The sequence below is a fragment of the Calonectris borealis genome, chromosome 1 (genome assembly GCF_964195595.1).
Source record: "Calonectris borealis chromosome 1, bCalBor7.hap1.2, whole genome shotgun sequence".
Classification (NCBI taxonomy): Eukaryota; Metazoa; Chordata; class Aves; order Procellariiformes; family Procellariidae; genus Calonectris; species Calonectris borealis.
Window position 1 is genome coordinate 87576416 of NC_134312.1, and position 26369 is coordinate 87602784.

The following is a 26369-nucleotide window of genomic DNA, read 5'->3' on the forward strand; positions in this document are numbered from 1 at the left end:
GAACATGGTGTGTTTGTGTGAATAATCTACTAAAATCTGAAAGGAAATAAAAATTGCAGAATGATCAGCAAGCGTAGGTTAGGTAAGAAGCTACCAGCATTGTTCTGAACTACTCAACAGCAGCATTGGTTCAGAGTTGCATGTGGATACAGGTTTGCCATTGTTCCCACAATGCTGACAGGCAGCATCTGTTGCATACTGTCCTTTGGTCTGTGTTACCAAGTTTGGGATTTTTTTCTTCAAATAGGGAACGTGGTGTCGATTAAAACCACTTTGGGTTGGAGATGGAGATATATCTCATTCAGGAATGAGACATTTAACTATACAGTGACCCTATTTTGTCCCTCCTTCTGAACCTGTAAAATTAATTCTATAGGTGAATTGCATTTGAACTGAGAAAATAGCTGTGCATACCTGATCCTGTTGATTCTGGCCATAGTGTTGTATTTAGAAAGCTTTAAATGCCACACCCCTGCAGTAACACAGCATTTAAAAGCAGATAAATGTGAGGAAAGCAGAATTGCTGTAATTATACCTTTATTTTTTACTAACTCTAATTGGCTGACAATCAAATGACAGGGTCTACTTGGTTGCCAGCTGTTTTTATTACTTAGTGATAAGTCTTTAAGAACCATTGAACTTGAATAAAGCCTTAAAAATACAGACCCCATCTTGCAAACACTTTCAGTTACAGTGCTGAAATGACTATATACTCTCATGTCCTTAAAAGCTGTGCATATATGGGGGGTGGGAAGTAAATGGAGGAATGTACCTGTGTTGCTGCAAGCTGGCAAATATCTATGCAGCATCATCTGTTTTATAGTTGTTTGTTCAGTAGAGTCTCGAACTACTTGGTGGCCTTTATTTTTAAGCAGCAGAGTCATCTAGTCTCACTTTTTTTTGAGAATGAGGCAGAAATATATTTCAAGTCTTTGAGGATGTAAATCCTAATGTTCAAACTTCATTTTTTTTCCTTTTTTCCCAAGGTACTGCAACTGCTCTAAGCAGAACTTTACTCCAGTTGGAGCGCTCGTCTCACTCTTGAAATATTCTCATTGTTTTTCTGCAACTCTGAAGGCAGAAAACATGTTTGTTCTTCAACTGTTAAATTCTTATAATTGTTTATCCTCAAAGTGGAAATCAAATACTGCTCAGAACTGTGGGCTGAATTGCCCATAACCTGATTTCCACAGGAGATTGTCCACTAATGAGATGTTGAGAACAGTTAGTTTTTATTTCAAAGTTGGTACTCTAATACTGACCTCTAATACAGGTGTCCAAAATACTTGTTCTCTCCAGGGCTTGGATCTACAACTGCGGGGACAAATGCTCCTTTTAAGCCAGTTGTATGATAGAAACTTCTGCCGGCGTATATAGAGTTGAAATTTAAGCTTGTATTTCTGTAGAAACTAGAGGTGGTAATGAGAATTAATCACTGTCCTCCTCTATCCATCCAGATGTTTGCTCAGCTGTTGTGGGAAAACTTCTTCACTTAAGCAGATGCTGTGAAAAATGACCTGTGAAATGGATGTGATACGTATGCAGATTTTTTTTTTGCAGTAGCCCAGCTTAGCATTTGTTATGAGAAAACTACGTAAAAAAACCTCCAACCCCAACATAGCACTATTTTTCATTTGAATGTAAGGCCAAACAAGTAGATCTATACAAACCTGTATATGAAAAACTTCTGACGCCATAAGAAGACTTCTAAGTCCCAAACATCCCTTCTTTAGGTGTTTGCAGCTTGTATACAGAGGGTTGCACTAAGAAGTTGAATTACTCTACTTAGTTTGCTCTGAGCACAGAGGGATATCTCTTACAGTACATGGCAAATCACATGGATCAGACGCTGTTTGAATCTTGCTGTTGAACTTAGTGGAACATTAAGGTAAGTAACTGGAATTGCATGCCATGTTTTGGGGCACGGGGAGGGAGAAAAAGGCTTTGCTATTTTTTGAGTACTTAAGATCTGCCTGTGAAGTGGGATGTTTTGTGATGGTATGTAAATCGTATTAGTATGAGCTGTGGACCATACTAAACAAAGGCAGGTAAAATCTCTGTGTCTAGTCACCCCTGTCCATTCTAGGATCATACCTAGTCTGCAGTTGAATCCTGCTTCAACTTTACCATGAAGGTAGTCACAAAATTACTGGGCTGCTTGATGTCATATGTGAATCAAATAATGGACCCCACAAATACCAGGATTTCATCCTTTTCCTGGTTCTAACTTTATTTCTGCAAGTAAGGGCACTTGAACAAAAAGCACAACTGATGCTCCTGCCCAGAGTCTAGATCTCCTGTGGGTGGCTTCCGCCTCTACTGGGGCTTTCCTATTGCTTGGAAATGGTGAATATAGGTGGGCAGATCCTGGTTCCTTGGGAAGCCCTCTCAAGCATGTGCTTCTTATTTCCTCCTGTGAAATAAAGAGGTGTTTTTTTCTGACACTCATTGCTGTTGTTTTCTGCATCTTGTAGGCACTCAAGACTGATGAAATAGGTAATCTCTTTAAAGAAATTTTTTAAGGACAGAATTTGGTTGTCTTGAAGCAGACTGAGGGGAAGAGGCTCTTTCCTGGTACCATAGGCTCAGCATAGGCAAGGATATGATAACTTTGTGCTGCTGAAGTTCAGGTTTCTATTAATCCTAGTTGATGTACAATGTCAGAAATCTTTTGAAATCAGGGTGGGTAGCAGGAGGGGAAACCTTCTTTGCAGACCAGCACGTTGAAAGTCAAGGCTGTTGTTACTGTGACGATGACAAGTAGATCCTCAATTGGTAGATGGAGGGCTGCTTTCCTTTGGCAGCTCTTAAAATTTGGTGCAGACCATGTGTCATTTCATCCAGTCACAATTACGTGTCACAATTACGTCACTGTGAAACCAGAAGACTGATCTACTGACTTAGCTTGCACAATCATTTCTACAGAGGTATCTTAATTTCTGGTTTAAAAATAACTCATAAACACATAACCCTGGGGTTTGGTGTGGTTTTTTTTTGTTTGATTGAGTTTTTTTGTTACTGTACTAGTGTTTTTATTGACTATAGCTTCTACTTCTTAAAATTGCTTCTAGAGAACCAGAGAGTAGTGGCCTGCAAGCTGTAAAGATTTGTTTCTTCCTTATTGGAATAGTACACAGTGCAAGATGTTACTCAGCTTTAAAACTATAAAGAATACTAGTGCTGTTCTCCCAGCACAGATTCTCCAAGATAACAGCAGTACAGTTATGTGAAGAGAAACTGCCATCTGTGCAAATGGTGAGCGTAGGCTGGAATGGGATGTAGTATCAAACACGTCTCCAGTACTAAAGTGGAGACGCTCACTAGCTTGATGTTGTGCAAGAGATGCAATGGGGACGGCTGTTCTTTTCAAGGCAATGTTCCAAATGCTGTTTCATTACATCCAAAGCTTAATAGAGAGAGGTATAGATGAGATTTGCGTGGGATAGTCCGTTGCCACTGATCATCTTTGATAGCAGGTCTGTGAAACGTCAGCATTTTAAAGTGACTTCATGAACGATGTATGCAGGATGAGTACTGCATCCCAACCTTAGAAGTATCACTGGATTTTGGGATAGCCATTAGCATTTGCAGGGAAAGAAAACAGACTGATTTGCCTGTGTAAACTTTAGCATCAGCTCCCTGACAATTAGTGTTGATTTCCTTTCCCTTCTGCACAACTTTCTGCATTCTGGGAGAAAAAAAAAGTTCTTATGCATTGAAGTCAAAAACCAGCAAACCCAGTAATATGGAGTCCAATGAATGATTTCCACACAACATTAATGTCTTTAGTTTCACACGTAGAGTTTTCCCAAGATTATAAATTAACCCTCCTAGTCTTTGTGCTCAGTGTATTTCTTACTAATCAGAATCAAGGGTTCTCCAGAGGGGCAGTGCTGCCTTGGGGATCTTATCAACATCCCTTCCCAAGGGAGTTAGTGAGATCAATATCCTGGTGCGTGGAGAAGTTTATAAAATGTCCTGGTTTAGCACTGGTACTGCATGGTTGCTGAACGCATTCTGTGGCTTCTGGCCTCAGTAAGGTGAGCTGGCTCTTCCAGTTAGTTAGCTCGTCTGTCCTGCTGTGTGAATAAGATGCATGGTAGCAACATGGTGAAAGATGATCAGCATTTGAGTGAATCAGCAAGGTCTTGCCCAAAAAAAGGGTTTGAGCTCATCAGCTTGAATTGTCATTAACTCCACGAATTGGGCTGTGAGGAACTCCTCATCTGGAGTGGTGAATTTGGAGAAAATGGAGACTTCCAGCTTTAACCCCTCCCATTCCCTTTATTCCCAAGAACTGGGAACATTTTTCTCTTTGTTCAGAAAGATGTTGTCTCAGGACAACTGTTTTTTCTTAAATGCCTTTCATCCACTCCCATAACACTGCTGCTCAAGTTTGGGAAATTCTGCAACATCCTTATTGGTAATATGCTCTTACCTTGATCTATATACTGTTGAGTTTAGGGCCCTTACAGCCCCAATTTCTCATTCTCGGGTCCTTCGCCCCAGGAACAGGCTTTGAAGTTAGATACAAAGTACTTGTTTTCAGTCTGTTGCATCACTTATCGTCGGTGAGGAGGGTCAACAGGCTGGTTAGGATACCGATGAGTCTATGCTACGTAGTCACCATTGCTGTCGCCATGAACAGACTTGTTTCTAGCATATTCCTTAACGCTGATTCCAGCAGAAATGTCCATTGCCTGCAGCACATACTCTCATTTCACCCCTTCCCATGTACCCACCCCTAGGGAATAAAAATTGTCTGGTCTGTTGCTACTTCTCTGGTCCTAGCTCTGGAACAACATTCTTCCCGTTTGCTGGAGAAGGGGATGGCAGGAATACCGAAGGGAAGTATTTTATCAGTGATCTTGAAGCGTTAGGTCTCCCTTAGCAGGTAGGGCTGCTGACTAGCCTTTCCTCAGTAGGTTGCACGTTTTGAGCTTTGTACATTCATATATAGTAATGAATATGACTATGTCATGTGTCTGTGACTGTAACTGCAGAATGAATACTTCTGACTATATATTCTGCATGTTGCATGCATCAGCAGTGTGTGAAAGATACGTATCTTGAAATTAGAACAGCTATTGTGCACACACAACTACTGTAGTGAGAGGGATCGTACTTTATCTTCCAGGAAATTGTCACTAGAGTTTCAATAAAAATGTAAATGGTACTGCATGCAGTTGTTGTTATGATTGCCTGAACGCAACTATAGGTTTCATAGGAAAGAAGCAGAAATAACTTATTTGCAGTACTTACCTGAACCTAAGATTTAATTTTTTCCCGTTCTGGTTCTGGTGTTTCCCTTGGCACCTTTCTGGTCAGGCAGAGGGAAGTAAAGTCACTGAAAGTCAAATGCAGTCTGCTTCTGTTTCCCACTTGGAAGGATATTGAGACAATACAATTTCAAGTTGAATGGGACCTGCACCAAGGAAATTCTGCATGCTTTTTTCTGATCTTGAACGATGTTGGGAAATACTGGGTGTGACTTTGATCCATTTCCTAAGTGCACAGACTAGTCATCTGCACATGGGTGGAGAGGCAAGAGGTTCTAGTTTCAGCACAAACCAACTATCTTAAAATGTGGGTGGCTGGAGGCTGTTTGCTTTTCTTATTGACGTGGAGACTATATACACTTAAGATTTTAAAGTGCTTTCTACATTTACTGTTAATATTATCAGTGCTTTACATTGCTTTTTCCCCTGTTTTCCCCATTTCTTTCCTTCTCCAGTTCCGTAATGGTAGGCTCCATATGTTACAAGTCATATGATTCCATGACACATGCATATGTATATATATGAGATGCCTGGTGACTCTGCTCAGACTGCACTGAACTTCCCTCTTCAGAACCACTCATCATTTCAGAGAAGTTACCTGCCACTATGATGGCTGGGGGCTTATCCGAGACCAAGCCTGCTACTCCAGAAGTCCAACATATTGTTAACGAGGTGAGTTGCAACCTATCTAAAGACGAAGACTCTGTCTGCAAAGGGCTGAGTCTTGAAGCTTGTGCAAAGGCTGGGAGACCAGGTGGTGATACTGAACCAGTGCTTGAACCGAAGAAGCTAGTGCTGAAAATGGGAATCCCCTTGATTGCCAGTTAGTATTTTCTCAGCATTCTGCGTAGGCAGTGTACCGGTAAGACCGAGACAAACCACTTCTCTGTCTCATCCTTGTCCATAGCCAGGCATAGTACTGGCTACCTTCAGTTAAAGTTTGCGTGTAGTTCAAAGACCAGCTCTACTGTGCAATCACTGAGGTTGCTTGTGAGAAATTAAAGGTGGCGTATTTGAAGGGAGAAGATTGTACCTGGTGGAATTAATTCCTCACTGAAGGACATGGATAGGACAAACCATGTGGTAGTATGCACTAAGAAAAGATATATATAGGTAAAGGCTATGTATAAACGGCATGTTCTCTGCTCGCATCTAGTGTTTTCTAGCGTCACAGCTGTGATGCAGGGGCTGCTGGTGAGCCAGTGGGGCAAGGTGAGCTTGGCACAAGGCAGGCAGGGTGAGCCCATGGTGGTTGCTGTGGTGGTTGGTTACAGGCAGTGGTCCTGCCCTGGAAACAGCTGTGTGAACAACATGTCTGCAGATCCTCTAATGCCGTGCAGTGCAGCAACTCTTAAAAGAGTATAAAGTGCATCCTGAGGAGCGGGAGGGGAACAACATCACATGGGGAAGTTCCTTTTGTGTCTCCCACGTGTTCCCACCCACCCACCCAATCCCCTTCACCAGCCCAGCTCTGAAAGATGAGCTCTTCCCCCTTTGACAACGGCACAAAGCGTAACTTATGTCCTCCTTGAGGAAACAAAAATAGGAAGTAGTGGGGCTGAACATGTTGGCCAATACTGCTGCACGCTCCTGTCCGTGCAGGGCTCCCAGCTCCCTCCTTTGCTGTGCCACAGAGGACAGTTTGCACCGGTACCATTCCACATCTCCTGCGGGCTTGCAGGCTAATGATGAAATCAGACTAAGGCGAGCTGGGCTGTGCGTGCGCAGGGGCCGAGCCACCAGGAGATCTGTAAATAGGCTGTGTAGGCTGGTGTCAGGATCCAGTACTCTGACCAGGTTCTTTTAGATATTCCACACGTGGAGGGTATAATGTTTAATATCAAATGTACTTATTTGAAGATATTTGATGTTACGTGAGGTTTCTGATTTAGCAGAGTGATACAAATATACTGGTAACACAATGCAGATGTAAGTTACTCTTCGCAACATACAGCAATTGCAATACGTAGTTCATTCACAATACCAATGTGATCTCCATTATTGGTCTCTGAAATATGCTCACTGTCACGACGCTGGGCGTCCTCACGTGCCAGGAGGGAGTACATGGGTTGAAGCCAGCTCAAGCCCGCTGTTCTTTTTGAAATTCTTTTGTTCGTTTAGTTTTTATACTCTCTGTTGGGCAGAGCTGCGTATTCACTTCCCCCATGCTGGTCTGGCTAACCCAGGGAGGCGTTCACATTCTTTTAATGAACTCAGGGAGTTACACCACCAGTTGATCCACTCAACTGACGTAGCTGTTTATCTAAAACAAATACTCTCTGGTCCCCTTTGTTGAGATAAAATCAGCTTCTTTGCAAAAGCTTTGTGGTTAGTCATACCCTGCATTATTTTCCGAGTTTCGTAGGCGCATCGCCCTTGCCCAGTTCCTCTGAGCCTTCTTCCATTGTAGGGCTTTACTGGTCAGTCACAGCTGGCGTTGCCAGAGTTGGACATGCGTACGTGAGGGAGGTCGGGAGTATGTGATAACAGGTTACTCCTAGCCTGTATCAGAAATAGTGTGGCCAGCAGGAGTAGGGAGGTGATCGTGCCCCTGTACTCAGCACTGGTGAGGCCGCATCTCAAATACTGTGTTCAGTTTTGGGCCCCTCACTACAAGAAGGACATGGAGGTGCTGGAGCATGTCCAGAGAAGGGCAACGAAGCTGGTGAAGGGCCTGGAGCACAAGTCTTATGAGGAGCGGCTGAGGGAACTGGGGTTGTTTAGTCTGGAGAAGAGGAGGCTGAGGGGAGACCTCATTGTGCTCTACAACTACCTGAAAGGAGGTTGTAGCGAGGTGGGTGTTGGTCTCTTCTCCCAAGTAACCAGCGATAGGACGAGAGGAAATGGCCTCAAGTTGCTCCAGGAGAGGTTTAGATTGGACAGTAGGAAAAATTTCTTTACTGGAAGAATGGTCAGGCCTTGGAACAGGCTGCCCAGGGAAGTGGTTGAGTCACCATCCCTGGAAGTATCTAAAAGACGTGTAGATGAGGCGCTTAGGGACATGGTTTAGTGGGCATGGTGGTCTTGAGTTGATGGTTGGACTCGCTGATCTTAGAGGTCTTTTCCAACCTTAATGATTCTATGATTCTATGATTGATAGTCAGAGGAGAGATAATTTACTGCAGAACAAAAAGGGAATAATTTACTGCAGAACAGAAAGGGAAAACGATTATCTAAAACTGTTTGGGGAACACTGATTGAATTACTCGGGAGCAGTATCACTGTTCCTCCTATGCTGGCACAAGGGGTTGAAGGAGCAGCACTTGCAGAGATCAGAAATTCCCTTTTACCTACGGAGGAGAGACCCTAGGCAAGGACTTGTGGCACCTTTATGTATTTGCAATGCTTGTTTCCTCATGTGTAAGACAGGGAGGGCAATGTCTCCTGCCAGCTGGGGGCTGTGAAATTTGACTAATGAGTCTGCAAAATACCTTAAGGGCCTCCTTTGAACACGGCTAGGCCAGTGTAGCATGCCAGATACCAAGCTGTGTTTTTAATGCTGGGCTGTGTTATGGGTGATCAAAAGATCCTGCCCTATTGCAATGTGTATCAGAGATGAAACCATGGTGCTTAACTGTCAGCGAGCAAACATGCACTTAAAAATGTGAACGCTGGTTTCAGGCTGTGCTAATGCTCGCAAAGTACGGGCAAATATGGAATCTGAAATGTGGATGTACAGATTTTCTGTTTGATTCCTGAAGAGGACTGAGCTTAATTTTGGTAACTTCAGGAAAATGAAAAGAAATTTTTGCTCTTTATTTTCTGCAAGGTGAAGTTTTTGCCCTGTGCTGAGTGCAGGAGAGAGAGCGCTCCCTGGTTCTTTTCCTTTGAAAAAGCTCACGCTCCACTGCAGAGGCTTTGGTATAGTCCTCTAAGGATAATATTCTTGTGGAGACAAATCTTATGTTGGGACAATCCTGCTCTGCTTCCAGCCACATAACAGTGGCCTTTCATGATGCAATTGTGTGGGATCTTATAATTATAATAATCGTATAATTTGAGCGAAGCTGTAAAGAGCATCTTGCAGACCTTGTTGGGATGGCCAAAGTCTGTCTGCTCTTGGGATTACATAGTTATTTACTTACACCTGTGCCTTGTCTGTAGTCATCCTTAGTGAGCTGGGGAATGTTATTTATTCAGTCTCCTTGTTTTACAGCTGTTGCCTAAAGCTAAGGAATGTTTTGGGTTTAAGGAACTATTAGATAAGAGCTTAGGAATGTTATACTTTTCCATCTGAGGATTAAGGAGCTGTCTGCCTGCCTGATTTTACTGAAGGCTCTGTCCATAAATAACAAATGGGGGACGTAGTGGTCAGAGGTTGGAGAGAACTGGCTTTGTTTAGTTTTTCTGAGAGAGGAATAATATGTACCAAAAGTTGCCACTTAGGAGCATCCTAGGAGCCCTCAAACCCATCCAACTGGAAGAGGGTTGGAAATTGGAGTTTCCCTGGTTTACTAGAGTTAGCAGCGCCCAAGTTGAAAGTATAGCTGTCGGTTCCCGGGGATAGAAGCCTTGTGGAAGCTGCTCAGAAAAGCAGAGTAAGGGATTATGAGGAGCCTGAATATGACGAATTGAAGGCATTGGATAATTTCTGGCTGTCTTCTGGAAACGGTGCTTTCCGGGACCTGCCTGCTGGGAGGGAATGCCATGGGAGTGGTAGCTGGCTGTAGGTGGATGTGTTGAGAAAGCCAATTAATTCTGCGCATTTCTGCAAAAACAGGTGGGTGGTGAGAAGCACTGACATGCTGCCAGACCCTCCCCTGCCTGAGCACGCTGCCGAGTGACGCTGCGCTCCTCTGCCCAGCTTCTGGAATGCCTCTGCCCTGCGTTGGGCCATCGGCATGGGTGTCCTGTGCAGAGGAGAGGCTGTTACCCAGCCTACAAAAGATCATTTATGCTTTCCAGATGACAGAAATAATTTTCAGGTTACATCCGCTGCAGTTGCCATTCTGTAGGGAATTTGTGTCATCAGGTGCAAATGACTATAGTAAAACACTGTTACACGGGTATGTACATCATGATGCCTCTGCCACCTGGCCAGACTTCCACTGTTGCTCACAGCTGTCTCCCCGGCTACTCCCCTGCCCTTTCAGCAATGATACAAATATTTCATCTCCGAGAGGACAGTACTACTGTAATTGCTGCTGAACTTTAAAACTTGCCCTGCACACTTTGTGTGTTTCAGGAAAAACTGTTACACCTTTTTTATTATTTTTTTATTTTAACTATGTATGTGAAAAGTCTGTAGATATCTGAACTGTGCGTATTTTAAGACCCTCAAGGCTTAAACTGGATACTGCGCATAAACACATCTGCCTGAGCTGTGAGTGTGAATGCTGTCGGCACAGAGCGTTGTTTCTCCTGGAACTACATTACCTGCAGCTACTACATAGTAAAGGACTGATAATGTTTGTGCAGGTCTGGGGTTGATTTCTGACTCACAATTTAAAGGTCATACTTCCAGTTTTGGAGATGGAAGTGCATAGTTTAGTCCTGGACCATTTTAACTATCACAGTTGTTTGTATGTTACATGGTTCTAGATGTTGAAGGGTGTATTTAGTTTAAATTACAGCTTTAGCTGCAGGGCTTCCACCAGCACTAGAATAACGTTCAGGAACTACTTGATCAGGTGGTTGTCCCGATACTCTGAGATAACCCTGTTTATTGCAAGTCCTTAAAGGAAAACATGAAACAGATCGAGTGCAGCTCTGAGGCTGTGAAACACAAAAGGGGTCCGCAGCCTCCCAGGCTGACTGGCATGGGCACAGGTGTTCCAGGCGAGGGGGGCTGGCTTGCACCGCTCTGTAACAGTGTGGTTGACATGGGGTGTACCCTGCTAGGGAGCGTGGCTTGGTACCTAGCTACTTTGACAAAGAATTAAAAGGGCAGCAGGTAGCAGTTTCCCTATACTGAACGGGAGACAGTTTCGCTGGACAGCTTTTGGAGCGGGGGGAAATCAACTAGGAAGTCTAATTCTAAAAGGATTTTAAAGAATGCTGGAGGCAATGCTAGGAAAGAGGGCTGGAGGTCTTGATGTAAATTGAATTGTTTTGGGGGTTCTGGGTTTATTTCATTAAGGGTATGTGTTTGGAAGGATAAAAATTGGAGTGGTAGATGTGAAAGAAAAGCCTGAATATGAACCTGCCAACCATTTTTCCCTTTCTTTTTTACAGGTAAAGCAACAATTTGAAAGCAGGGTGAACAGGACATACGGCATCTTTGAAGCCATAGTATATAAGACTCAGGTGGTTGCTGGGATAAACTACTTTATTAAGGTTTGTATATATTATAGGAGGGAGTACTTTATAGTTAAGCAATATAGGTGACTTGCATAGTGGCTTATAGCAAGAAAGAAGCAAATGTAGTAGAAACATCTGATGTGACTACTAGAGTTAGGACTATCTCCAGATCCTTATAAAATTCCTCTGTTTGGCACTACTCTAGAACAGGAATATAAAAACTTATAAAACATGCACTGTGCTTCTTCAGATGTGAATGATAACGTTGTTAGGATCATCTCACTCAAAGACTATAGATTGCCTTATCAGCTCAAATTATTTAAACTAGTCATAACTCTGCTCTCCTGTTTCCTTTCAAGGCAAAGTAGGTTTCCTATTGCCTCTGTGTCCTCCAATTGTATTTATTATGATGAATTTGAAGTCAGCCTGAGGATCTGATGGAGAGTTAGAGTGAATTTAATTTAATTCTAAAAGAATTTAATGCAAGCATCTCATACTCTGCTGACTAGTTTTGCATGCAAGCATGTGTGTTGATGTTTTGGTTCTGTGTCATGTGCTGCAGAGGTACAGCCTGCCTGCTAGTTCTTTCTATATTTTCAAAACCCCCTTTCTGTTGCGGAGAAAAAACGGGTAATGCTTAATTTGGAGCCCTCTGATAGTACCGTTCATCCTCTACTAGAAAACCTAACCCATGGATTTGAGCAGCTTTCTGTGAAGTAACACATAAGAAATTGCTGAGCATATTTTGCCAGTGAAGGCCAGAAAGCATTGCTTAGTGGCAGGCTGGCTTTCTGGAAGTAGAGCAAACATTGCATGTGACTGGTGTATCTTAACCCCGTATGTGTGCAGACATATGCCTGGTAGGATGTGCTCCCTTGACAAGGGTCAGAATCTTTTTATTAAAGAAATTGGCAGGTAGGGTTTGGGGAATAGTAATTCTGCAGAGAGACATTATAAGCATTTGCTCCATGCTGCTTATATTTAGTTCCTTATCCCAGGAAGTCCAGACACTGCCAAACGTTCTTTCCCAGGTCTTTCGTTAAAATAACTCTTAACAGTTATTTCTGTTCTGTGGGCGCCAGGGGATTGTACTGACAGACTACCTGTTACATGGCTAATCTGAGTCTTACTTACATGAATGATGTTTATCCTCCCCTTGCTGCTATGAGATGTGCTTTCACTTTGTGGACGAGCGTTGTGGTTTAACCCCAGCTGGCAGCTACACACCACCCAGCCGCTCGCTCACTCCCCTCCGGTGGGATGGGAGAGAGAATCGGAAGAGTAAAAGTGAGAAAACTCGTGAGTGGAGATAAAGACAGTTTAATAGGCAAAGCAAAAGCTGCGCACGCAAGCAAAGCAAAACAAGGAGTTCATTCACTGCTTCCCATCGGCAGGCAGGTGTTCAGCCTTTCCTCCAGGAAAGCAGGGCTCCACCACGCGTAACGGTTACTTGGGAAGACAAACGCCATCACTCTGAACGTCCCCCCCCCCTTTCTTTCTCTTCCCCCAGCTTTACATGCTGAGCATGACGTCATATGGTATGGAATATCCCTTTGGTCAGCTGGGCTCAGCTGTCCCGGCTGTGTCACCTCCCAACTTCTTGTGCCCCCCCAGCCTCCTCACTGGTGGGGTGGGGTGAGAGGCAGACAAGGCCTTGACTCTGTGTCAGCACTGCTTGGCAGTAAGGAAACATCCCTGTGTTATCTACACTGTTTCCAGCACAAATCCAAAACATAGCCCCATACTAGCTACTATGAAGAAAATTATCTCTACCCCAGTCAAAACCAGCACAAGAAGATACCGAGTAATGAAGAGTAACAAGTTACAGGAAGGCTGCAGTAAAACCAGAATCCATGCCCAGTTGCATTTCTTCCCTTAGTGCCATCTTATTGCTGACCTAGGCAATGTGAAATACTTCTCTGCTGTCCATGCTAAGCCTCATGACCAAACTACTCAGAAATGAAGCTTGACATGTTACTGAACTTGGAAGAAATACATTTATAACACTGAAAATGGATGATTTGTCTCTTTCCCAATCTTGCAAGTGATAGGAAACAGTTATTCATTTTAGCATTAACTGGAATGAGCTCTGTCACAAGATTCATTCTTTTATACTTCTGAATTTTCCACATCACTAATATTTTACCAACAGACTTACAGCTGAGATGTAATCCAGACCAGGACAAACATAGTGCCACGTTGCAGCCACCGGAAAGCATGTAGAAACCTCTTAAGAGCCTAAGGCATTAAACTTTCCCTTAATACTGTGTTACACAGTGAGAATGTAGCACCTGTTGTGCTTGGCTCTGTATGTACGAAATTAAGCACAACTTCGTAGCAAGTGTTTGTGTGAGGACTTTCTGGAGGGGAAGGTGAGTTTATTTTAAAAATTATTTGAGCCACTCACACTCACTCCCACAAGCACCAAGACATGTCAAGTTGTCTGTTCAGGCGCTGATGTGTGTGCAGTAAGTCGGAAGACAAGGGATCCTGGCTTCCAGGTTGTCATTGCTTCTTACGACCATGTGCTGGTTTTGGAGCTGACTCTGTCTCTGCATCTTGCCCCACCCCTGAGTCATTAAGATTTACTCATTGTCTGTTATCTCCTACTCTTGAGTGTCCCAAGAAGCTGTAGGCTGATGTGCTGGGATCTTGATGACCTACATCAAAACCTTTCTCCTGTTGTGCCTTCTGGTGCTTCCACACCCAAGCACGTTTATATTACAGTTCCCTTCAGGTGTAAACAGTTGCTGCCACCAGTTACTATCCCGACTTGGGTTAAGAGCTGTTGAAGTAAAAATGGAGATACACCTAAAATTAAGCTCCTGAGCCAATATACTCTTCTAAGTACGTAAAGAGCATCCTTTTGTTTGAACCTGCTTTGAACCCATGATCCTCACTTTCCTGCTGTTTTGGTTTCTAGGTCCAAGTTTCCGATGCAGACTATGTCCACTTAAGGGTGTTTCAGAGCCTTCCTTGTGAGAACCAAGGTCCCAGCCTTGTCAGTTTTCAGACTGGCAAAACCAGAGATGATCCTCTGACCTACTTCTGAGAGACGATGAGGAGTGGTGCCTCACTTCTGCAAGTCACATGTGGATTCTGCCTGTGTCAGTAAATGCATGAAAAGAAAATAAGTTTTGAAAGCTATTTGTCAATATCTACTGCATGTCATGTCTAGGTCTGCTGCCTGGCTAAAGCTTGAGTAGGCTCTGAAATAGTATTCAAGGCTGTTTCTACCACCTGAGGTACTATAGCTGTAAGAAAGACAGACCAACCCATTTCAGCTCCTCTTTCCGAAACACTGTCAGGCATCCCCTGAAGACAAAACCTGGGCCTCCTGAGTATACGTCAGGCATAACAGGCTGCGTACTTCAGCATGTGGCTTCTTGGGTTTGCTTTAAGTGCATTAAGTACAAGCTATTGGCTGTTCCTCAGAAAGTCTGTGAGATAGATGGATAGAGAGATAATTTCTGGCATGGGGGAACTGAGAAGCCAAACTGCATCCCCTTCTAAGTGCATCTTCACTGTATGCGAGAGAGTGGGGGGCAGGAATGAGCCCCTTGGAGGAGCGGGAGGATGTTTTTTGGTGCTGTAGTGAAGGACGGATATGTAATTGTCACAGGCGTATAGCACCTAGAAGAATGTGGCAGCTGCCTGTTTCTCTGCATGCCAGTATCCTGATCAGATGCTTTAATTCCTCGAAGTGTGAAGACAGCCTGTGGCCTCCTGTGACTTTGGGAGTAGTCCTTTCCTTGTGCATCTAATAAGATTCCACAGGAGCTCAAGCCTGCAGTCTCATGTTACAAATCTTTAAGATGCAGCAAGTCTGGCATTATCACCACTAACATCCTCTCACAGGGTAGCGTTTGAAGAAAAATGCTCAACTTTTTGAACCATGGAAACACTTCAGAGTGGGGAGTTACCAGCACAAAAAAAGACCCTGTGGCTCCAAAACCACTATATTTTAGCCAAACAAGTGCCATAATAAGCCAGACTTACTCCCTCCCTTTAGTCCATTTGGGGGGGGGGGTTGGAGATGTGGGTGGGGGATTCTTTGGGCTGATACAAGTAAAAGCATGTAAGCCCCCCCAATAATCAAGAGACAGAACATGCTCCTTCTAAGCAATGCTGGTCACACGCTCGCACAGTAACACGCATATAAGTTCACCGTGCCCTGTCCTCTCAAAGCTGCTTCTTGTTTCTTCAGTCTGTGGCCAAGGACATGCAGCAGCGTCAGCCAGGAGTGGGCCGTTTCCCTCAGTTCAGAGTGCAGCAACCTCTGTCCAACTCCCAGATTAATTACACAAGGCAAACATCAAAATTTCCAAGCTTGGCTACAAAATTTTCTGAGCAGGTATAATTAGTAATACCTACACAAACAAAAAAAAAAATCAGACTGGTTGTAGTTGGAAGGGTCTGCTGGAGATCACAGTGTCCAACCCCTCTGCTCAAAGCAAGGTCAACTAAAACAGGTGGCTAAGGACCACGTGCAGTCAGAATTTTGGTGCTCTCCATTGATGGAGCCTCCTCAACTTCTCTGGGCAACTTGGTCCCCTGTTTGGCCACCCTTGCAATTGTTAAAGGGAAAAAAAGGATTTCTTTCCCTGTATTTACATGGAATTCATGTATTTCAATTTGTGGCTATTGCCTCTTGTCCCTTCACTGCGCTGAGCACTACTGAGAGGAGCCTGGCTCTTCACTGCCTCCCCCTTCACCTTCTCTTCCCAGGGCTGACCAAGCCCAGCTCTCTCAGCCTCTCCTTGTAAGTCAGATGCTCCAATCACTTAATCGTCTCGGTGGCCCTGTGCGGGACTCGCTCTGGTACCTCCGTGTCTGCCTTGTACTGGGGAGCCCAGAACAGGGGACAGCACTCCAGCTGGGCTCATCAGTGCTGAAGGTGGCGGGGGGAAGAACGGCCTCTGGATCTGCTGGCAATGCTCTTCCTAACGCAGCCCCACGGATATCCCCGGCCACCTGTGCTGCAAGGTGTCCAACAGGACAACTCCCTGGTCCTTTTCTGCAGAGCTGCTTTCCAGCCATGCAGGCCCAGCCTGTACCGGTTTTTCCTTCCCTTTGCTGACATTGCGAGATGCCCGTCAGCTCATTTCTCCAGACATCCCTCTGAAGGGCGGCACAGCCACGCGCTGTATCAGCTGCTCCTCCGTTTTGTGTCATCTGCAAACCCGCTGAGGGTGCACTCAGTCCCATCATCCAGGTCATTAATGAAGATGTTACACAGGATTGGTCCCAGTATTGACCCCCAGGGTCACCGCCAGGGACTGGCCTCTAGCTGGACTATGTCCTGCTGAACTTCTTAAGCACAGCAGTTCAGCTGGTTTGCAGTCCACTTACCTAGCACACACTTAATCAGCTTGTCTATGAGGGTGTGGAAGACACTATCAAAAGCCTTACTAAAGTCAAGGTAAAGAACATCTCCAGCTCTTCTCTCCTCTGCCAAGATATTTATCTCACCGTAGCAGGCTATCTATCACATTGATTAAGCCTGAGTTCTCCTTTTTAAATCCATGCTGACTACTTTCACTCACCTTCTTGTCCTTAATGTGTTTGGAAATGGCTTCCAGAATTATTTGCTCCATCACCTTTCCAGAGACTGAGGGGAGGCTGATGAGCCTGTAGTGCTCCAGATATCTCCTTCTTGCCCTTCTTGAACACAGGAGTGACATTTTCTTTCTTCAAGTCCTTGGGAACCTCCCCCGATGCCCATGACCTTTCAAAGGGTATTGAGCGTGGCCTTGCAGTGACATTGGCCAGCTCCCTAAGCATCCATGAGCGCATCCCCTCAAGTGCCATGGCATTGCCTAAGTCCAGTTTGTTTAAGTGTTCCCCTAACCTGATCCAGCTCTGCTGAGGGAAGTCTTCCTTTCTCCAGACTTTCCCAACTCATCTTAGGGACCTCAAATTCCCAAAGGCAAGTCCCAACAGTAAAGGCCGAGCCAAAGGCAGCAGTGAGTGCCTCAGCTATTTCTGTGTCCTCCGTCAGCAGGTCCCCTGCTCTACTGAGCACAGAGGGCCCACACTTCCCTTAGTGTTCCTTTTGCTGCTGATATACCTGCAGAAGCCTTTCTTGTTGCCTTTCTTGTCCCTCACCAGATTAAAATAAAATATTTCTACTTAAAACATAGAATAAACATAAGTTTATCTGGAATATGAAAAACACCCATGGAAAAAAACTCTGAGCAACATAACCAATATTGAAAACCAGTAAAAAGAACAGTGGAACACCAGTCAAATATGGCATCTCAATTAAAGAGAAATATTTATTGTTATTAATGCAGAAATGCTTGTCCAGCTTAAGTTCCTTTCCTGGACTTTTCCTTAGGACTAAGAAAATAAGTTGGTTTTTTTTTTAGCTCATACACCCTCTACTGGACATTATATCCCACTGCTGCAAGAGGATAAACATGATTACCAAGGGAACATTTGTTTTAAAACACTATAATCCTCCTCTTTCTCCTGCTTTCAAAATCGCTTCAGCTCAGGTCGCTCTTCAGGTCTTTGCCAGTAAAATACATAGTACAATTTAAATCTACGGATATATTCATAGTTGCAAAACAGCACAGAAAGATTCAGGTTTTCCTCTTGCTCCTTGCTGTAAATACATGACTGTCACTCCCCTTTCAATTTCCAGACCAAGGAAATCCACAAAGAGGACTCAGCCACAGTATTCTGGTTACGCTGCACTGAAGCCAGTGCAGCTACTTGGGTTTGCATTAGTGTAGGTGAAAGGAGAGCCACGTGACTCTAAAATTTAGATATAGCACAGGAAGGGAATGGCATAAAAGCAATTGATTTTTTCCAGCATTAAGTTTAAAAAAAGACACTTTCTCTTCTCCTTTGTTGGCACAGGAATCAACATTTTGCAGCCTATAGAAAATACACATAACAAACCATTGGGAAAATGCACAAGATAAGCTTGCTAGAAAAAAGCCAGTTCATCATGCTTAGTCTTGTTGCTCTGGTAGCCGTGGAGACTCAGCGGCTTATTCTCGTGAGGAAGGCTTCTGAACACCCGCAGGTGCATGAACTCATCATTGCCAACATGGACCTGCAAAGCATAAAAACCAGTGAGTTCCATGGAGTAACAGCAGCCTTCAGCAGGAGGGATGGTGTAGATTTGTGTGTTTTGAGGATGGCGGAGCAGAGGGGCAGGAAGAAAAACCATCACCTCAGAGGTGTGGTCTTGTTTTAAACCAGACTGGGAGTCATGACGGTGTGGAAATACCACCTAATCCTTCCATGCTTGTTAATCCTCCCTCTGCCTGAGATAGGGAGTATCAGGTAGGGAATCGGAGTTGCACAGAAGTGATTAATACATTAAATACAGGCAAAATGCTCTAATCTCATCTGGCACCAAGCAGTACTTCAATGCTTTGATCACAGTTGCTTGGTTTTGTGCGTGGCATCACTACAGGCAGAGCCAGAGCAGGTTTGATACTTCACTGTATCTTTACACATCCGGACTTCACTTAATGCAATGTTAGTGCTCAACATCACAGAAGTGTAATTATCCCCAAAACCAAGTTTCACAAAATAACTGAAAAGTAAAAGTCGTTACAAAAATAGAGAAGTACTCTTATCTCCATTTAATACAGGCAGGGAGATGGGCTGGGAGGAGGGGGGGTGGATTTTTTTTTTAATGCACAGATTTTTTTCTTATTAAGTCCAAATCATAAGCATCCCTCTGTAGGTAAGTAAAGAAAAAAAAAAACACCATTCCAAATCTTATACACGTTAATTTGAAAAAAAAATTTAAAAAATCCCATTGCCCAGCGTCCTCTACCTTGATGAAGTAGTTTGTTCCAGCAACCACCTGAGTTTTAAACTCCACTGCAGTGAAGACATCAAATTTTTTCCCTTCTTTTTCTTCTAGCTGAGGTTTCACCTTAAGGAAACAATAGGTTATTTAAGACTGATGCAAGATTCAAGTATTTAGGACTTAAGGCCCACACTATCAGTGTGCCTCAGTACCCTCCAGGTCACCGCTGCTGAAATCCCAGACACAGAGTTCCTGCTTTTCCAAGTTATTCAAAGATTAAAACGAATAATGTTAAGTTTTGTGTTAAAGCAAGACCAGAAATCTAGACAGGCAGCAAAGCCAAGACAGTGGTGTGATTCAGTCATCACAGACTGACACGAAGTCTGGAGCCTCCAACAGAGAACTGTGTGGGTATTGTAGAAGATTTATTTTGACAAATGATTTCCTCTATTGATGTCTCAGCTTCCCTTTCTGTCCTATATATCTTAACAACAAATGTAAAGTAGTTCAGTGTCTACACGCACAAGACTATAGGTCTTTTTAAAAAGAAGTTTTTAATATACATCATTCTTACAACAAGAAAAAGGTCTGTCTTCAGCCTTAGCTCCCTTTTCAAATTCAGAACAAGTTATTGTAGACCCAGCATCACAGAACAGACATCCAAAAATCAAGCTTTGAAAGCAAACTACCCAAGCCTGAGGTTTTACAACTCTTATTTGACAGTTCTTCCAGCATGGCTGCTAGAATCTACAATGTTTTCAAACTGCAAACATTTTCCAAAAAATAAGTGAACCATAAAGCCTTTTGAGTTATCATCCCAGTTTCCAGAGCGTAAAACCAGTGCTCAAGAAGTCAGAATAACTTGCCCAATACCCCGGAGGGAGGCATGAACTCATAGGAGTTGCAACCCTTCTTTCCCACGCTTGGTTCTCTAGAACAGCATGGCTATACGGTAGAATTCTTGGTCAGGAAAGCAGAAGATTTCAGGCTTTGTTTACAAGGGCAATATGAATTAGTCTTGGAGTTCTTGCTGCAAGCGCAGTTCTACCCAGGCCTTACCCTATCCTGTCCCGTGCTCCTTTAGCAATCCTAGGCACTGTGTAAGGTTGGTCCTTAGGTCTCAAAATCGCCCCGGCTCAGGTCATTATGTAGCCTTGCCTCCACTCCCACGGCAACAGTACCAGCAGTGAGTAGATTTTCTCTTTCCAGCTATGTGGTGTACTTCCCCTTCTTCCTAAATTCAAGGAGAATAAATACATTTGCCCTCCTGCCTGAATCCCACCTGCTTCCTTGGATGCCAGTCTGCCACTGCTCAGGTGCTCTAGGTGAAGTAGGAACAGAAACAATTCCTGCAACAGGGTATGTTCTCCCACCTCTCCAGCACTGAGAAGGTGCAGGACCAAACTCTGGTGCCTTTCCAAGACAGCTCATCAGTGACCATCCTGTCCCTGGGAGCCGTGACCATACTGCACATCTTCTCTCAGAGGTGACACCTCTACGCTCCTTCCAGGCTATGAACAGTACGTCAAAAGTAAGATAACGATGTTTGGATGCTTTTCTGCGTATGTTTTTTGCCATAAGGAAATCAAAGTGCACCCAACAACTTTGCATTCTAGGATGCAAGGAAGGGCACAGCCCCAGATAGCGCAGTGATTCAGTCCTCCCTCCTCCCCTTCCCCTGAGTCAGAGGATGGAGCAAGTGGTTTCAGTTCCCATCGCTAGAGCTACCATTACAAATTTTAAGAAGCGGGGGAGAGGGTGGACATAAGTATCCCACTGACCCTATCCTGTCCCGTGCTCCTTTAGCAAACCTGTGCCAAGTTGATTTCTTAGGTCTCAAAATCGCCCTGGCTCAGCACATTTTGTGTTTCTTCCAGAAAACTGAACACTGGGCTCCATGACTGCAGACAGCTCAGAGTCGCATGCGGCTGCAAGCTTGTCAGGATGTTATCGTGGCAGTGACTCACCACGGCATGTGACAAACGGCCATCCTGATTCAGTACAGAGCGGGACAGCCCAGAGAGGAATACTCTCTGACAGACCTGGTATCGGCCCACCCCGCTAATTCACGATCAGGGTCTAGGTCTGGGGGTCCTGGCGGGCGGCGCACTGAACAAGAGCCAGCGCGGTGGCCTGGTGGTAAGGAAGGTAACAGCACACCGGGCTGCATCAGCAAGAGCCCAGTCAGAAGAGAGGCAAGCGATTACTGCCCTTTACTTGGCACTTGTTAGAGCACATTTGGAATGTGCCCCCAGTACAAGAAAGATGTCAATAAACTGTAGCGAGCTCAGGGGAGGGCCACCATGAGGTCTGGAGCACTCGTGCTGTGAGGAGAGGAAGAAAATGAGCTTGCTCAGCCTGGAGAAGAGAAAGCTTTGAGGAAAGCTTTCCAGTACTTACAAGAAGCCAGGCTCTTCACTGAGGGGCACAGGAATGAGACTCAATGGTTATAAATTGAAATTGGAGGTTCAGACTGGATATAAGGAAAAACTTTTCCCCTGAGGACACTCCGGCAGTACAGCAGGCTGCCCAGAGAAGTTGTGCAGGTTCCGTCCTCAGAGGTTTTCAAGACCCGACCGGACAAAGCCCTGAGCAGCCTGGGGCTGCTGACCCTGTGCTCGGCAGGAGGTGCAGTCCCCTCCCACCCAAACAATCTGCGATTCAATCACAGGGCTGAAAACAATCATGCCCTGAAGGCTCTTCGCTGTTCTGCATGGCCTGTTTGCTTACTCCCAGAGCAGTTACTAAAAAGCAGATGGCTCAAAATCACCCTGACTAACCTCTGCCACAGCTGCCAGTGAGAAGCCAAGGGCTGAACAGGCCTGGGTGGAAATCCTTGCCGTGGAGAGGCAGTTCCTATGGGACTCCTAAGGCAGAGACACTGCCGGAGGGAAGCTGTCCCGCTCAGTCTCACACTGTACCTGCTCTGGGCGAGCTGCAGGACTTGCCAGGGCCACAAACCTGACCGATGTTCGGCCATCGCTGCGATTCTTATGAAACCATACAATGGAGGCAAGAACTGGAAAAGCAGGAACAGGAAATGTATTTGTGGCAAGCAAACTGGCAGGCTCTAACAAATCTCCACAAAGATTTGATTTTAAGCAAACAAAGTAATTTTAGAAGTCTACCTTGATTTAAGAAAACTAATGTTTCCTTCTCAGTCTGTATCCAGATACAGATATGACTGCATGGGCAAATTTGGGTTTTGCCATGTGTTTTTCATTAAATGAAGTAATTTAAACTGGCAGTCAAAACAAGCTGGACAAACTTTGAAATACTTAGGTGATTTAAGTGAAAATGCCAGATTTTTGGTTAATTCCATTCACATCTGAATCCAAATGGGTTTTGTTTTTACTCATCATCTTATATGTGGACTACCAAACCACTGCAGCCTTCTACAGAATGGAAATTCAGCATTTTAAACAAATCTGGTTTTCAGTCCCTGTGCAACGTTATTTGCATACTCACATTATCTTTAACATGACACGTAGGCCTTTCCAGGTCAAAACAATAACTGTGACTCTCTCAGCAGTTCTCAGTAATGTACTCATTACTGCAAACTCAGGTTAGTGCTTAGGAGATGCACATCTCTTTTTTTTTTAAATGCAAAATCATCAGATTCTAGAAGCTGAACTTCAATTTCAATGACTGTTGTGCCTTTGGGTGCTCTGTATGTGTTTAGAAACTGCTGCAGGCTGGGGAACAAATCCGGACAATGACAAAGAGCATAAGAAGCTGGAGCTTGTCCTTCATCTTTCTTCACTGGCTTGACACACCCTAGCTGATAAAACCAAAAAGCAGAAGGAACTTGAGTTCCCATGACTGAAACAAGACTGCATGCTTTGAAAGAAGAGCTTAGTTGTACATTGGCATTTTTAGAGCAAAAGCATGTGCTCCATTAACATGGGTGGCAATTTAAGTTACTGGAAGTAGTATCAGGATTTGGAGCTGGCAGGGGTTAGAGCTGAATTCTGCTTTGGGAAACAGCAGAAGCAACAGAGAAGTTTTCTTACTTATTCCTCCAACAACAAAAAAAGTGGCTACAAGATTTAGACTTTGCAAGAACCTGCCGAGCTCCTTCCTCAAGCTCAAGAAAACGGACCTTTCGGAGCGGGGACGTACCCTGGCTGCCCGGTGGCTCGGCGCTGACGCTGGTGGGTAGCTCATCCCCTGCACAGCCAGGAACGGGGCTGGCAGCGCTGTGGCGGTCCCTCAGCGGCCAACGCTGTCTACGGTTCCTCCCTAAATCCCTCTAAAACGTCCTCTTAAAATCCTGAACCTGCTCTGCCTGCAGGCAGTAGGACTACGGAAGGCCAGGCAGGCACCGGGAGGGCTCCAGAGAGCCAGCGACTGCTCACTGCACTGCCACAGCCTGTCAGTCTTTAAAGGCGGGGGACGGAATGGCGTCTCCGCGTTCGGCTGTGTAGAGCAACGGCCAAACACCTGGGCCCCGCCACCCCCTGCACCGGGACGGGGCCCGAGCCGTGCAGTCAACCCTGCCGCCTACAGCCGCAGGCCCGCAGGGAGAGCCGGCGGCTGCCAGCCCAAGCCGGCAGGCTCAGACCGCCAACGGGCCCGGCGGGAGAAGCCCCGGGAGACCCGCCGCGCCACGCCGCCCCGGGCGCGGCCGGCGCCCGCCGCCAGGCCCTTCCCGGGCCCGGCGGTCCCCCTGGGGCTCGCCCCGGCGCAGCGCCGTCTCCTCACCTCGTCCGCGATCTGCTGCGTCTCCTCGGTGGCGGGCCGGGACGCCGAGGTGCCCCCGCACAGCATGATGGCTGCCGCGCCGCTCCGGTCCGGTCCTCCCGCTCAGGCGGGGCGGGGCGGGACCGAGGCCGGGCGGGGATCGGGGCCGGGCGGGGGCGGTGCTGGGCCCGGGCCTGGACCCAACGCGGGGACTCGAACCTGCGCTTGTGTCTTCCGAGCCGTGAGGCGAGGGTGGGAGCGCCCGGGCCCCGTCACCGCCGCGGAGGCAGCCATCGCCCCAGGGACGCGCCTAGCCCGGGGAAATGTTAGTACAGCAGGGTGGGAGCAGCTCTCTCCGGGCCTGGCAGAAAGCTTCCCGTCCCGTAGTCTGCTAGCGGATTAAAAAGCGAAAAGCAATAAAAGCTGCCTGCAGAACGACCCACAGAAGGTCTGCAGCCTGTCCTCGGCGGGTGACGCCTCTGTGAGAGGCCTGCGCGAGGACAGGGCCGTCCCCAGCTGCAGCGTTTTCCTTTTCCAGTGTGTCACGTTGTCCAGCAGCCGTCACCTGCGTGACGTGTTGGCTTTAGCAGCGTGGAAGGTTTCCCTCGCCGGGACCCCCTCGTTCACCGTGTTCATCGTTCCCTCTCCCAGGCTGATTTTGCTGTTCCTCAGCCAGCAAACTGGAGGCTGTGGTGAATTATCCAGCCTGGGGTGACTTAAGGCTGAATGTTCGGGTCTTTAGCTAAATTTTCCCCCAATTTAAACATCTAGATTCCTTGGAAAAACAACAACAAAAACCTACCTTCCCCCCCCCCCGCTTCCCAGCATCCCTTGGTAAATTTGGTAAATATAACCCTAACTTTAACAGCAGCGGGTATTGCATACTGAATGGAGCTCCTGCACTGGTAGGGAGGACATGGTGAAAAGCATGAAACAGAACGGGGAAGAAGGATTGCTTTCCCCCGGTATCATCTCTCTCCTCTGTGGAAAGCAAATAAATGCTCTGCTGGGGCTTTGGGCAGGCAGAGATCTGCTGGGTTTGTGAGCAGAGTGGGGGTGAAGATCAGGCTCTTCACTGGGACAGTTCCCTGCCCATCAGCCACGTTTGCCAATGGAAATCCCACCACAGAGCTGATACACTCCTTGCTTCTGTCCACACTGCTGTTGCTTCTCTACCGGATGGTTCAGGAAACACCGCATCGGCAGATGCTTTCCAGCAGGTTTTTGAGCTATGGGGAGGGGGATGGGGCAGCCATTCACGTGGGCAACTTCTGGAGGGATATGCCAGTGGAGGTTCTCAGGCTTGAGCTTTCAACAGAAGGATTGTCTTCATCAGTACTGTCTTGTGTGACACACAGGCAGGCTGTTGGACAGGTGAGCAAATGTCCTGGTTCCAGCTGGGACAGGGTTAACTTTCTTCCCAGTAGCTTGGGGGGTGTGCTGTGTTTTGGGTTCGGTGTGAAAGGAGCATTGATGGCCCATTGATGCTTTGGCTGTTGCTGGGTGATGCTTGCACCGGGAGGGGGGAGCACAGCCGGGGTGGTGGACCCAGCTGGCCAATGGGGTATTCTATACCATGTGACATCATGCTCAGTATAAAAACCAGGTGTGTGGGGGGCCTCGCCCCCCGTTCGTGACACGCGGTCGGCGGTCGGTGAGCGGTTGTGTTGTGCATTGCCTGTTTTGTGTATTCTGTTATTGTTGTTGTTCTCATTGTTATTATTACTGTTCTACTTAGTTTTATTTCAATTATTAAACTGTTTTTATCTCAACCCGGGAGCTTTCCTACTTGTGCCCTCCCGATTCTCTCCCCCATCCCACCGGGGGGGGGGTGATCGAGCGGCTGCGTGGCGTTTTTTTTTGCTGGCTGGGGTTAAACCACGACAGTCCTTTTTGGCGCCCAACGTAGGGCACGAAGGGTTGAGATAACGACAGATTATTTAGAGCATATTAAGCAATTTATATCTGGTAACATATTAATTTGTTCTGCACCATGCTCTTGTTTTTACTGTACCTGTTAAAAATTGGAGTTGGGTTTTGTAGTCTGTTGTGCTCTGCAGTGATTAATGATGTTTTGCCTGGGAGATTTATTACTAAAACGCTGGCATTGGGGGTTATTTGGTATTTGGGATTCGTAATGAAGCCATTTCTGCATTTCGGGTACCACCTCATGGAGACCATTAGCAATTATACCTTTTCCTCCGAGAGATTTTTTATGGAGGAAATAGAGAATGGCACCCTCACTACCTTCATCTCCTTTGTTAAAATAACTTGCCAGTACCTTGAACATCCCTGGGTAAAGATATATCTATTGGTACTCCTTGGGAATATTGTTGCGGTTTTATCCAAGGTTAGTAAGCAATTTAAGAATGTCATCCAGAGATCTGCCC

The 26369-nt window shown here is 45.7% G+C and overlaps 2 protein-coding genes across 3 annotated transcripts; one reads left to right on the top strand and one right to left on the bottom strand.

The window, feature by feature from the left end:
• Window positions 1–21: 21 nt before the first annotated feature.
• Window positions 22–14704, top strand: LOC142089315 (cystatin-A-like). 2 transcript variants are annotated; one of them, XM_075165643.1, is made up of 5 exons: window positions 22–1888; window positions 3074–3255; window positions 5735–5951; window positions 11454–11555; window positions 14443–14704. In XM_075165643.1, exons 3-5 carry the CDS (start codon window positions 5886–5888, stop codon window positions 14569–14571), a joined length of 297 nt encoding a protein of 98 aa, XP_075021744.1. In that variant the 5' UTR covers window positions 22–1888; window positions 3074–3255; window positions 5735–5885; the 3' UTR covers window positions 14572–14704. The 2 variants fall into 2 exon arrangements, with proteins under 2 accessions (XP_075021744.1, XP_075021752.1); XM_075165651.1 differs by lacking the exon at window positions 3074–3255 and having other exon boundaries at window positions 14443–14703.
• A 3066-nt stretch (window positions 14705–17770) lies between these two features.
• On the bottom strand, window positions 17771–24118 carry LOC142089337 (cystatin-B-like). Its single transcript, XM_075165708.1, has 3 exons — window positions 24001–24118; window positions 19321–19422; window positions 17771–18585 (listed from the first exon to the last, which is right to left on the bottom strand). The coding sequence occupies exons 1-3, from the start codon at window positions 24064–24066 to the stop codon at window positions 18457–18459; spliced, it is 297 nt and encodes a 98-aa protein (XP_075021809.1). The 5' UTR covers window positions 24067–24118; the 3' UTR covers window positions 17771–18456.
• Window positions 24119–26369: the final 2251 nt, after the last annotated feature.

Coding starts and splice junctions, on each gene's coding strand:
- LOC142089337 (XM_075165708.1), bottom strand. CDS start 24,066: ATGCTGTGCGGGGGCACCTCGGCGTCCCGGCCCGCCACCGAGGAGACG. Junction 19,423..24,000: donor CGCAGCAGATCGCGGACGAG/GTGAGGAGACGG, acceptor TGTTTCCTTAAG/GTGAAACCTCAGCTAGAAGA. Junction 18,586..19,320: donor GAACAAACTACTTCATCAAG/GTAGAGGACGCT, acceptor TATGCTTTGCAG/GTCCATGTTGGCAATGATGA.
- LOC142089315 (XM_075165643.1), top strand. CDS start 5,886: ATGATGGCTGGGGGCTTATCCGAGACCAAGCCTGCTACTCCAGAAGTC. Junction 5,952..11,453: donor TCCAACATATTGTTAACGAG/GTGAGTTGCAAC, acceptor TCTTTTTTACAG/GTAAAGCAACAATTTGAAAG. Junction 11,556..14,442: donor GGATAAACTACTTTATTAAG/GTTTGTATATAT, acceptor TTTGGTTTCTAG/GTCCAAGTTTCCGATGCAGA.